Source organism: Lactuca saligna, chromosome 2 (genome assembly GCF_052625555.1).
Source record: "Lactuca saligna cultivar CGN05327 chromosome 2, ASM5262555v1, whole genome shotgun sequence".
NCBI classification, from domain to species: domain Eukaryota; kingdom Viridiplantae; phylum Streptophyta; class Magnoliopsida; order Asterales; family Asteraceae; genus Lactuca; species Lactuca saligna.
In genome coordinates this window covers 161,157,002-161,170,248 of record NC_136418.1, presented here as the reverse complement: position 1 = coordinate 161,170,248, position 13,247 = coordinate 161,157,002, and the positions used below count along the sequence as shown (strand labels likewise).

The window sequence follows — 13,247 nt, the reverse complement described above, 5'->3', positions numbered from 1 at the left end:
CTCTCTCTCCAAATAGCATTCCAGACTCTTACTAAGTTTGAGGGCAACTCAAAATGACTTTGCTAATAATTTAAGTTTATAAGAACTTAGTTAATGGCTTAGACATCTAATCCAACAAATAAAACAACCCTAGAAGTTAATGTTATTATATATGGCCCAATACCTGAAATAAGGGTTTTCATGAAAAGAACAGCTACGTGTGAAGTAGCTAAACCTACGTGCAACGTAGACCCATAATTTGAATTTCTACATTTAGCACATGATGAAAACCAGGAAATAGGTGTTGCAAGAAGATCCAGACGAGGTGGTGTCTTCAAAATATGTAGATCGATAATGATTTGTTGTTTGAATTCAATTTATTTAATAAAATGAATATGTTCATCACGTTTGGCCGATAGTACTTGGACGACCTACGTATCACCAATGCTTTTTACCGACGATGTGCCACCCTTTTTGCTTTGCCCCTTCCCATCAAGCTTTGAACAATGACTTTCAATGACTCTTCATCGAATTCATTATTAAGGTCAATTCCATGACTCGTATCCAATTCTAAAGTTCTTGCTCGTTTGTTAGAGCTAGATTTGGTTGTGCATAATAGATTAAATTTCTCTAGAAAAACCCTAGTATTCGGCATAATCTTCTGATTCTTGAAACCCTAAATCGCAGCCACCTACATCGTGCGTAAAGGGCTCTATGCGACGTGTAGGCCTTGTTTCAGTTTTTTGTTGTTGGTCATTCATGGTGTTCATCTATGGGGTATTGTCGGATGTTGTTTATCCGCTCCTTGGGTGCGACTACGAAAGAGGAGCTCTATGTTGCGCTCTTAGGACTCATTACTCCATCAAGATCTACGAATGTTTCAACGATTGCAAAGTTATGTAATTGTGTTTCCTTCTTGTTATGTTTAAGTTACAAAGATAGGTAGAACATAGATTTATGGTTGGTGTATGAGGATTAAATGTTTTACTGTGTCCCTTATGGTCTTTTAGATTCTCCATAACCCAACATGTTACACACTATGAATCAGTTTTTTAACCTATTGATAAAAACCAAACTGTCGGTTAGGAACCGTTTTCTTTTTTAATCAAAAACCAATTTTTTATTGGTTTTCTAAAGAAGTACCGAACCGTTTTTAAGATTTTTTAGCAAAATTTCATTTTCAAAAAAGTTAAAAATGGTTTTTCTATAACCAATTTAAAAAATAATTTTTTTTATCCAGAACCATTTTAAAATTGATGTTTGTGCACCTTTACAGCTGCAATACACCAAGCCTATAAGCCCACTTGGTTGTTGGATGTTTGGCTCACAAGTCATATGTTGTAACGAGTATGCTTAGGGTTCTTTCTTAAAATAAAACCGAATTATCCAATTCCACAAACCAATATGAGAACCAGGTTTGAGACGCATTTTTGAATGTCGAATAAGAACATTTAAGATAAACACACACTTAACATAAATAAGCATCACACAAACCAAAGTATGCAACTTATTTGCTTACATACTGCTGCATGCAGATGCAGCATCCAAATCTAGCAAGTACCTAAAACTTGCTTTTAGAAACAAAGGTTCCATAGTTCTCTTGGCCTAGCACAAAACACATACATAAACAACAACCATACTACTACAAAACACCCATGCAACAGTTCCATAATCCGGTCATCAATCCCTGCTGCCCGACTGACTAATCAGGCTGCCCGACTGACGAAGACTTAGCCGTATCAACAACACCTGGTGCTTCCTCCAAACAGCTTGTGTTGTCACTAATCACCCCACTGCTCATCAACTTTTCAACTTCTTCAGCAGTGTATATATGTATCTTTGTAGCCATCCTTGCAAACTCACTACATGCAAACATTTACAAACACAAAATACAAATTATAACTTCAATTCTTCTTGTATTTATTCATGAATCATGAATGCTAATAGATATGGTCGCAAGTACTTACTCCCATGGATCATCTCCAACAACCATCATGTCATTCTCTTCATCAGTATAAAGTAGTCTCCATCCACCATCTGGATTACTGAAAACACCTTCCATATTAAACAAAGCTTCTAGCTCCATGAACAACTCACGATAACTCGACATTTTAGACAGATCAACAGCTCTTCCAACTTTGTTTCCTTGTTTGTGAACCTACACAACAAAAGTACAAAACAATATTAAACAAGTTAAAAAGAATACCAAGTGTATAGCATATGGAAATTTTGAGATTCATTGATCCTTACCTTGGTACAACTCCTCTTGTTCAAATTTTTAGCATCTAGCAATGTGGGAGGTTCATTCAAGGGAAATCCAAAGAGTTTACAGCTGCTTTCTATGCTATCTGAAGCACCATCATCTTTCTCACTGCTTGAATTAGGTTGTTCATTTTTCTCATTTGGAAGCTGAGGTGAAGCTACATTATTATCTCTCATTATCCCACTTTCAACCGAAGGTGGGATGATGTGAGATCGCATGAAGTTTGTAGGCAAGACGGGACCCGGATTCGGTCTTGCCTCATAAACATCACCAATTGGGAAACCAAAGTTTCTACCGCCTTCAGAACCAAGTGGGTAGAAACTTTGGTTCATGTTGAGAACATTGTTCCCAACATGGGTTCGTGGTAGGCCCCACGAACCCATGTTGGGTGGTATTTTACCAGTCAATGATCTCAACGAGCAAATTTCTTGACCTTGCAAGACCTTCGGGAATCTTGTAGTGCTGTCAGATCCCAGAAAGCCCGAGTAAGAAGTGGTTGAGAGTGGTTGATGATGTGTCCTCATTAGTTCACTAACAAAATTTGTACTTGATTTCCCCATCATCATCATCCCATTTGGAGGGAAACTCGGATGCATCGAGGGTTGTACCCCCAAGCTCAACGAGTTATTCATTTTATCACGCCCATATAGAGGTGACATCGGACCTATATTTTCTTGACCTTGCAAGACCTTAGAGGATCTTATCGATTCCTCAAAGTCTACATATCCACCACGTGCTGCAACAAAAGAATCTAAGGATTCAAGTTTCAAAATTAGAATTTTTTTTTTTTTTGAGAAAGATTCATTATCATACCAGTTGCAGGGTGTCCAGAAGGAGTTGCATGCAAACCTGCACGCAGTTTCTTGTGTCTTGGTGATGATTGGATGTTTAACAAAGGGAAACCACCACCAGAAAGATCAATCTCCCATGGAGATATTCGTTCTTGATGATCATTTCCAATATCTTCATCCCACCTCACCTGTTTGCAATCCAATAAAGATAGTAAATATACAATTCAATCCAAATTTATAAAACTGTTTCTTTTAATGGAGTTATAGAATATACCATAAGGCATCTCCATTTTGAGTTGTTCCATTTGTAAGGATCCTTATCACCTACACCAGTCACAACTCCACTGAACCTACATGAAAACAAAAACAAATAAATAAATAAATAAATAAATAATCTTTCAATGATTGTAACACATGTACGCCATACCTTCTTTCAGGAGACTCATCCATACAGAACTTCATTTTGAATCTTGCACCAATTGATATCATATTACTCACTGATTTCATGTACTTTGAGTAAGGAACAACAAAATCCGCTCGACTAGACCTGCATTGCATTTTTTTTTTTTATAAACAAAAATAAGTCAAAAAAGAATTATTAATTAATCAAAGTTGTTTTTTCTTGAAGATGAAACGGGTACCTTGGACTGTAGAAAACATGGAAGATGCTGTTGGTGGACACTGCTTTAGCGACAGAAGCAAGAGTGTCGCTATAAGAATTCAAGTTGCTCATGGTGATATCAGGAAGAATGTTTTTGGGTCTAGTAGCTCTTCGAGTTCCCAACCTCAACTCTCCTCCTTCACCCCTAAAACCACCACAGAGTAATTGATTTTTCAGAGGCTCTGAATACTGAACTTTGAATAGTTTCATTCAGAGGCTCTGAATACTGAAACTTAGAAGCTAGAAAGAGATACCTAAGAAAGAGAACTGCATCACCGGAAACAAGATTCTTTTGGCTTACAAAGATGCTCCAACCTGTCGTAAGCAAATGTCGCCTCGGTTGGCCTGTAAAAACATGATTCCATTTCACGATAAATGTATGAATCAAAGATGAAACTTTTTCGTTTTAATCAGAACCCTAAATTACTTGACTAAATTCACCTCGATAGATGTGCCTAAATTTCCATTCGACGCCATGGAGATCCTTAGCAACTAGTTCTTGGCTTGGCCTCTGCTGCTTATAATCCTAAAAATTCAAACGGCACGTGCGTTTTAGTTACATAAAACTAGATTTACACATATATGGAACAAATTTGGTCAAATCTTGCACATGGAAAACGTTAAAAAAAAAAAAAAGTAATGAGAATCAAACCAGAGGTGGAAAACAATCTTCAGCAGCTCTTCGAGGGACAGAAAATCCACCATGAGTGGATGTATCAGAAGCAGTGAGTGTTTTGCAGAACATTTGAGGGGTTGATCTTGTGGGTGTAACCCCACCACCTTCCTCTTGATCCTCCTCTCCTTCTTGCAAATTTCCCTGAAAATTTTCGCCAATCCACCCTTGCAAAATTAAAAATAGAATTCCCATTTCACAAGAATTAATTTATAGTATTAAAGAAAAACTAAGTGCTTTTACCAAAAAGGTTGCATACGAACGAAGATATTCGAAAAGAACCACAATTAGTATAAACATCAAAAGAAACAAGAAATTGTGAAAGCGCTTTTTTTTTCAATTTTCCCACGTATTTAAGTACAGAACTACAAAAAAAATGGTTCCCAATTTTACCTCTGGTAGAGGCAAAAGAGCGAGCTTTGTGTAGACCTCATCATTGTCCTTGTTTGCCTGTTTTCAGGAATTGGGAAAAGCAAGAAAAAAGGTGAAATTGAGTGAAAGAGAACTATACCCAACAAAGAAAAGGGGAAAGTGAACAGCTTACAAGCAATTGAACATCAACAATTTTGCAAAAGATCTGAGGAGGAAGACCTAAAGAAGGAACTTCAATGGGTGAAAAGTGAGTCGATGAGTGTGAAGCAATTTGTTCCAAGTGACCTTGAGGGAAGTAAACAACCACATTTCCTTTATTGGGGAGAGAGGTGAGAGGGCCAGCACAAGCATGCCAAAGTTCCCTATAAACTGAAGACGACGGGTTTGAATTCGGGGACTTTAAGGAAGAATTTGAGGAGTTTGATGAAGTTGACAGTGATGAAACCCCTCCATTTCCGAAAGATTCAGCATTTTGACAAGTCACTGCATGATTCAGATCAATCTCCATCACAAACCCAACTTCAGTTCTTAGCAATTATACCCCAGTGATTCTTGAACCCAAAAAAGATGAACGAACGGAATAGGTGGGGTTTTGAGATAAGAACAATCAAGTGATTCTTGATCTTGAAGGGGCCAAGAAAATTGGGAAATGAAGTCAAATCACGGGAAAAAAATCAAGAAAGGCAAGAAGAAAATGAAAAGACATGGTTTTTGATGATACCAAACAAGAAGAAAAAAAAAAAGGATTGAAGTTTATGAAAGAAGAAAAATTGGGAGGAAATTGAGAGAGAGTATGATTGCTAACCCATTATGTTGGTTTGAGAGTTAAAAGAGGGAGGGGAAGCAGAAGAAGGAAGGCAGACATAGACAAATGCATAGGTAGCACAGAAACAAAAGTCGAAACAAAAGGCAGAAAAAGCCAATGTGGGTTTATGTCTTTTTTAACTTCTAACACTTTTTTCCAACCTAACAAAATCCTATAAAAATTATCTCAGTTTCCTTGAAGAGAGAGATACTCGTGTATAAAGTATAAACCCTTCGTTCTTGGTTCAATTTAATCGAAAGAAAATAAAAAAATATGGATGAAAAAAAAAAAAAAAATTGATGTTTTCGTGTTCTATTAAAAGAGGAAAATGGAAGGAAATGAGAGGTTGACTTTTCCTCTTATATTTCCTTTAGATTTGGAGGATTTTGAAAGAAAGAAAAAAAATTTATTCAATTTCCTTTCATTTCTTTTCAATTCAAAAACACGAAGAAAATAAAATTGTTTTTGTTTTTTTTTCTTTTCTTTTTTATTCTTTTCGTTTTTATTTTGTTAAATTCGGAAAGGAAGCGTTAGTTTGTTATATACATAAGCAGGATTAGTATATCACTATCAATCTTTCGTTCTAACCATTTTCATTTTTTGGTTAACTCTTTTAAAGATTTTTACTTTTTAGTATATTATTATTTTATTATCATTATTAATTTAGGTTATATTTGTAAACAAGTTTATAAGATAGTTTTCACTTTATGAACAAGTTTATAAACAAAATAGTTTTTAATTAATGAATAAATTTATTAATAAGTTATTTCAAGTTCGCTTGAAGATCTCCGGTTCACCTTATATACCAATTTTTTTATTTTCTCCATCGTTTTTTTCGACATAATAGTTTTTAGTTAATGAACAAGTTTATAAACAAAATAGTTTTTAGTTAATGAATAAGTTTATTAATAAGTTAATTCAAGTTCGTTTGAGGATCTCCAATTCACCCTATATCCCAATTTTTTTATTTTCTCCCGTAGTTTTTTTTGACACAATCTCATTTATATCTCTATTTTGAGATATATAAATATTATTCATCTAAATATAGAAAAACATCATTCATTTCTATTAAAATGTAGTTAAAGTTTCAAATGTCGGTTTTAATTTTTCTTTTTTATTTTATATATTTATAGTTTATTTTATCTATTAATTATAATTTAAATATAATGTTTAATATTTTATATATTAAATTCTATTAATTAATCAAAAATACAAAGTTCAATATTTATATATCGAATTCATATAAAAATTTAAATACATACTAAAAATTTGAAACACAGTAACATATTTTATAAAAGCTTATAATTGAATAAGGTTTTTTCATATATACGGTCTTTTCATAAATAGTTCATGTCGATCAAGAAAAAATAAATCTTTTTCATATATACTAGTACGATCCAATATTACTAATGATTTGCGGATTCGGTCTGGTTCTTACCCAAAAACTACAAATTGAAAAACACTGGAATGGGGAACCGGCCCGGTTATAGGTACTTTTGGTTCGGTCCAGGGCCGGTTTCGCTTTTTCTCATTCTAGTCTACGAAATGCATCAATCGATCATTTATGGAAAATTTATTCCAACAAAAAGATATATAGTAGTTTTTCTTCACATGTATGTATAATATTTCTAAAAGATGTATGTATAACATTTATTTGTCAATTTGTTAACAACAAGCAATTTTTTGTTAAACGAGGAACAACGAGAACGAACGTTGAGTATGTTGATATTTTGAGAGATAGATGAGTGACCTACATAAGATAAACGTAAAGTATCACCATTACCAAATATGACTTTTTCTTTTCTCAAATAAGATATGATCGAATCAATGTTTTTACTAAAGGGAGCAATATGTGCAAAAGCTCTATAATCAACATACCAGTTGGGAGAACTGTCATGCAGTTATAGCGGTCGAAAATCAAATATCAATCAAGGTCCGATATTCGATATATAGGTTATCGCGGTAGAATATCGGTGGGATATCGGCATTTTTTATTACGTATAATAATAATAATAATAATAATAATAATAATAATAATAATAATAACAGTATAACTACTTAACGTAAAACATATATAAATATAATAGCAACTAGAAAATTCAAAATGTGTTAATGTTTTAAAGATAATCTAATCGAAACATAATCTAATCGTAAGCCATGAAATCTTCCTCTGAGTCCACATCAACCAAGGCATCCAATTGTTCATCAAGATCATTCACTTCAATTCTAATATCATCATCAACATCATCTCTATAGCGCTCTCTTTTTCTCCTAGTTGTTACCCCAACTTCTTCGTTTCTTCCCATTGCTTCTTGCGTAGCTGACCAAAGAAGACCATCTCTACCATCAACAAACTCTTGAAGCTCAACTTCTGTTGGTATAACCCAATCATCATTTTCCTCTACATCTCTCAATAAAATAGGATCCAAAGATCTGTTGGATTTTAATGAATTGTAATGCCTTTGTAACCTTATGTTGTATTGGATGAATACAAGGTCATTAAGTTTTTGCTGCAAAAGACAATTTATTTTCTTTGAATGTAACTGCACACAAAGAATAAAAGAATTACTTAATGAAGTAAATAAGTTAAATTTAATATTATTTATAAAAAGCACTAGGTAGAAACCAATTACATTGTCAAATGCACTCCAATTGCGTTCACAAGCTGAAGCACTACATGTATGACTAAGGACTGTGATAGCAAAGTTTTGGAGCAAAGGCGTGTAGATCCCATAAGTACGCCACCATATATCTACATTTTATAAATAAATGAAATGACCTTATAAAAATTTATGATATAAAACATGTAAATATGTTAAAAATGTTTTACTTACATGGTGCAACTTTTGTCCTAGCCCTTATAACAGCTGGAGATCCAAATTGCCCAACTGAATCAATGCATAGATTCAACTCTTGCCTCAATTTATCATTGTCATCATTATCAGGCACTAGACGATCTATAGCAACATAAAGTCCCGTCGTAATGTCTCTGTTCTTCCGTATCTCCTTTGAATTTTCCCCATGAAAAATGGCGGGATTCAAGTAACATCCAGTTGTATATTCAATAAAAATTTAATAGTAAAACTAGGAAATTCTATCAAAATAATAAATATAACCTGCATGTAACAGGTGATGAAGTTGGTCGCTCCATCTTGCTTGAATCATAGCCCAAAGTCTAGTGATCATTCTTTCATTAGGCGTGTCAGTCATATTTTTCTTGATCTGCTCCTTGGCTCTGTCTACTGCATCATAGACGTAACCCATACATGGCTTCTCTTCCGTATCAACCAATCTAACCACATCCACCAAAGGAGCTAGCACATGACAAGTAAAGTGTACGTTGTCTCAAAATTCCTGTTTTGCAACTATTCGCTTAACTTTCTTTCTAACCGACTTCTTTGCAAAGTCACTTTTCTTCCGTTCTTCAGAAACAAACAATACTTGAATATGATGTCGATTCTCGTGGATACTCTGAATTGTATAAAACTGGGTTGCAAACCTAGTTACACAAGACCTGTGTAACTCCTTGTTCTTCGTCACCTTCCTCATCAGATTAAGAATTCTTCTGTGGTTGTAAATGTAAACCACAATTGCTCTTGCATCAGCCAAAGTTTTTTTTTTATCTTCGGTATTTTTTCACCAATATCTCCTATCATGAGATTCACACAATGTGTTGCACATGGAGTCCAAAACAACTTGGGATGTTTCTCTTCTAAAATCTTTCCAGTAGCTTTAAAGTTTGACCCATTGTTTGTAATGAACTATAAGAAAATAAGAAAAAAGAATTTAAATTAATAAAATGATTTTAAATTTAAAATAACAAATAATATTTAGAAATTTATAAAGTAAATTTACCTGCACAATGTTCTCCTCTCGAACATCTTTTATCACCTCATTTATCATTTCCACGATCAATTGAGCATTCTTTACATGATCTGATGCATCAATTGATTTCAAGAAAACCGTTCCAAGAGGACAATTGACTAAGAAATTTATCAAACATCTTCCTTTACTGTCTGTCCAAAAATCGGACATAATGCTATACCGATATTCCTCCCAATGTGGTCGGAATGAATCCACAAACTTTTGAGTATCTTCTAAATGTTTTTTCATCAATGTGACACGGATATTATGATAAGATGGAGCTGGCATACCTAATATAAAGTCATAAAATTAAGTATTTAAGTAATAATAAAATAACCAATAAATCTTTAATCACATTTAAATACCTATTCCATATTCAACAATGGAATTGATCATATCTTGGAAACCTTTCTCACCTACGGCATTGAAGGGTAAACCAACCGAATAAGCCCAAGTTGCAATTTTATCCCAAGCGTTCATCTTTAACTTCTCTTTTATTGGATTATTTTTATCAAGTGAACTTTGCTTTTTTTTTCATGATTAGTCTGATAAATTAAATCGAGAGGACCTCGCACATTGCTAGCACCCACAATTTTTTTTTAAACATTTCTTTTTGAACTAACTTCTTATACAACGACTTCCTCATCCTCATCTTCATCAGAAAGATCAACTGTGTAAGATCTAAGAATTTCTATATTTATTTTCTTTTCCTTTTGTATCTTATATTTTTCGTTAATTGATGCCATGACTTTCTTTTGGATATCCATAGTCACATGCGGACAACCGGTGACTTGCCTTGAGGTATGAGTAAGATGTTGCTTCAATCGTGTGATTCCTCCACTTACCATCTTACCACGTAATGTACACCAAATGCTTTATTTTTTTGTGGAATCTCTCCACTCCCCCCATTTCCATGCCATATCTTCATTTAAACATTTTGTCCCAATTCCGACATCAGACGATATTGTATTATTGTTTGTGTTTGTAGGGTTTACAGATGCATGTGAGTATGGACCATCCATCATCAAAGTTGTTGCAAAAAGCACAATCAGTAACAAGGTAACAAAACAACAGGATAGTTTAAGAATAAAGCACTTGTTACAAACTTAGACTTTTACAATAACATGATCCTGTAACAATAAAAACTAACAACTAGCAACCAAGATATGTAAAATAGAATTCGTATATTTAACACAAATACAACATTAAAGAAACTTGTAAGTTGTAGCAACTAGCAACTTAACAGTTAACACTTAAGTACAATATGACAATATCTAAAATGCATGATCAGTTAATATTTAAAACCATGAATCCATGGCTTAACAATAACAACTAACAACCAAGTTAAGAAAAAATGAAAAATATACAACATATTGAAGACGAGGATACAAACAAAAACGAAAAGAAAGATAATAACTTCAGTTAATGGAACAATAGTAGCTGAAGATGAACAAGTTTGGGCCAATTCGAATTTCGAAGCTAAATAGTGGAAGAACCAAAGAAGCGAAGGTACCTATTGAAGACAGAGAACAATAGCTGCTGAAGACGAAGAATCGTAGCTCATGTGTTGCTTAACAGTTAAAGAATCGAAGAAGAATAATGGAACAGCCGAAGAAGAATAATGGAATAAGAATCGCAAATCAGTGTTGAAGTCACAACTCGCAAGTCACTGTCGTCTGGGTTGAATACGAACAAAGACAATTCGATGAAAAGCTAGGTATACAATTGTCGATTGGGAATTTGGGGTTAAGAGTAGACTTTAGTCGTTTGGGCTTATGAGCTATGAGTATTAGTTCCAAAAAAAAAAAATCAAAGTTAATGGGCTTATCCAAAAATTTGGCCGGAAAACAGAATTTCTGGAAAATCGGTGATATAATCGATATTTAGGAATCAAAATAGCGGTAAAATATCGGTAATTATCGTCGATATTTGCGTTTTCGATATCCTGGGCCGATATTTAATACCGATATTTTTAAAGGGGCCGATAACCGATATCCCACCTGGATAGCACTGATATTAACTACCCCAGTTGTCATTAATATGACATGGAAAATGAAATGTATTTGCTAAGTGTGACAATCGTAGAAATTAGGTCATCGTTAAATAAACAGTGTTAGTCTAATCACTGTCATAATAGATCTAATGTGTAATGATTATATCATTTTGATGTTTATAGGGTATTATACTTTAAAATACATCCAAAATATCAATTAAGTCTTGGATTGATATGAATCATTGATTAACAAACAGTTTCAGTATACATAAGGAATGAATTAGTACATATGATTGAAATATATATATATATATATATATATATATATATATATATATGTGTGTGTGTATGTATGTATTAGGAATTATTATGTGGTATCAATATGTTTATCAAATAGTCCTTGAAAATAGGAACATTTGGACATAAAGAACGTCGAAAACGGAGTTTGTATGCAAAAGATACGACCGTTAAGATAACGAACAATCGGATAACAGCTTACCGCCTGTTAGGTGTCAAAACACGAACTTCAAACGAATTATGAGACGTCTTAGGAAATTAATTTTTATCCCCGATCAATTTTCCTAACCTCATTCAATTTAGGAATGTATCACATTCCTAACTTTTTATGCCTAAAAATACCTGAAGCTATTGTGGATAAGATCGAACAACCAAAAGTTCACTTTCTTCACCAAGTAACATTCAAACGCTCCATGGGGTCATTTCCGAGTTTCATAACGAAAAGTTATTTATATATTATGAATCAGGTTTTGATGTAGTATTTTGATTTAAGAGCTAATTTTTCCGTTACACGTCGTCTCGACTCTTTTATGAAGAGAAAGTTCACAACTGTAAACAATTATTACCTGAAAATAACTTTCAAACGCTTCGTTATGATAGATATGTTATTTGTTAATGACTAGAAATCGAACTGTTTTTCTTAGAAAATCATCTAGTATTTGATATTGTTAACGAAAAATCGCCACCTATTTTTCATGAAACGTTTGTCGCCTGGTCGAATAAGAAAAAATATCTTACTTTAATCTGAGCTGTTGGATCGTTTTCAATTCGGACCGTTGGATCGAAAACTTTAAAATTGTAACATCTGTTCCAGGTATTGTTTAAATTATGAAATATTTTAGGGTTTGTGCATGGACTCGGCGAGTTGGAGAGCTCTGAATCATCGAGTAAAGACTGTTAGGAGGAAACGAGATTTGGATCCTACTCGACGAGTCAGAAGTCCCCAACTCGATGAGTAGGCTCTGTAGAGAGAAACCCTAATTTCAGGGGTTTGTACCATATTTAAAGGATTTATCGCTAATTTGTAGCCTCCCTCACCGTCTTTACAGCCAAGAAAGAAACCTTAGCTACATCTTTGAGCTTCCTTGAGTGTGTGTGTGTGAGTCTTAGAGAGTAAAACTTGTGCTTTTGAGAAAGGAACTTGAAGGTTGAGGAGCTTAAAGAGAGGAGAAGGATTGGGATCCAACATCTACTGGTTGTGAGCATCCATTTAGAGGTAAAAAGTTACCACCTTGATCTCTTTCTTGCTTAGATCTCATTTCATAGAAGGATATGGTCACTTTTGGGGTACAAAATAGAGTCATACTCAGATATGGACTTATCACAAGGATATGGTTCCAGATCTGGACCTCTTTAGGTCCCCAATGCCATAAAGTTGCTCACTTTATCCAGCTTAGACCCTTTCCATGCACTAAAACCTTGTAGGAAGCTTAGTTTTGATGTTTTAGCCTTGTTAGGCTTTGCATGCACATAAAGTTTGTAGCTTTACGTGGTATCTTCACTAGGGGAGGTTGGATATGAAGTTTGGGACCTTAGATCCCACTGAAAA

The 13,247-nt window shown here is 34.1% G+C and overlaps 2 protein-coding genes across 2 annotated transcripts; both read right to left on the bottom strand.

Annotated features, from left to right (window-relative positions):
* Positions 1-1,429: 1,429 nt before the first annotated feature.
* Positions 1,430-5,635, bottom strand: LOC145032434 (auxin response factor 4-like). Its single transcript, XM_078981243.1, has 12 exons — positions 4,912-5,635; positions 4,761-4,817; positions 4,347-4,511; positions 4,136-4,220; positions 3,949-4,039; positions 3,675-3,839; positions 3,461-3,580; positions 3,308-3,383; positions 3,056-3,221; positions 2,230-2,978; positions 1,947-2,137; positions 1,430-1,841 (listed from the first exon to the last, which is right to left on the bottom strand). Exons 1-12 carry the CDS (start codon positions 5,245-5,247, stop codon positions 1,682-1,684), a joined length of 2,361 nt encoding a protein of 786 aa, XP_078837369.1. The 5' UTR covers positions 5,248-5,635; the 3' UTR covers positions 1,430-1,681.
* A 2,053-nt stretch (positions 5,636-7,688) lies between these two features.
* Positions 7,689-9,888, bottom strand: LOC145030311 (uncharacterized). Its single transcript, XM_078978699.1, has 7 exons — positions 9,774-9,888; positions 9,400-9,698; positions 9,185-9,305; positions 8,661-8,858; positions 8,379-8,501; positions 8,178-8,296; positions 7,689-8,087 (listed from the first exon to the last, which is right to left on the bottom strand). Exons 1-7 carry the CDS (start codon positions 9,886-9,888, stop codon positions 7,689-7,691), a joined length of 1,374 nt encoding a protein of 457 aa, XP_078834825.1.
* Between the last annotated feature and the right edge of the window lie 3,359 nt (positions 9,889-13,247).

Coding starts and splice junctions, on each gene's coding strand:
- LOC145032434 (XM_078981243.1), bottom strand. CDS start 5,247: ATGGAGATTGATCTGAATCATGCAGTGACTTGTCAAAATGCTGAATCT. Junction 3,840..3,948: donor GATGCAGTTCTCTTTCTTAG/GTATCTCTTTCT, acceptor TGGTGGTTTTAG/GGGTGAAGGAGGAGAGTTGA. Junction 1,842..1,946: donor GTTGGAGATGATCCATGGGA/GTAAGTACTTGC, acceptor GTTTGCATGTAG/TGAGTTTGCAAGGATGGCTA.
- LOC145030311 (XM_078978699.1), bottom strand. CDS start 9,888: ATGAACGCTTGGGATAAAATTGCAACTTGGGCTTATTCGGTTGGTTTA. Junction 8,502..8,660: donor TCATCACCTGTTACATGCAG/GTTATATTTATT, acceptor ATGTTGCTATAG/ATCGTCTAGTGCCTGATAAT. Junction 8,088..8,177: donor ATTGGAGTGCATTTGACAAT/GTAATTGGTTTC, acceptor CTTTGTGTGCAG/TTACATTCAAAGAAAATAAA.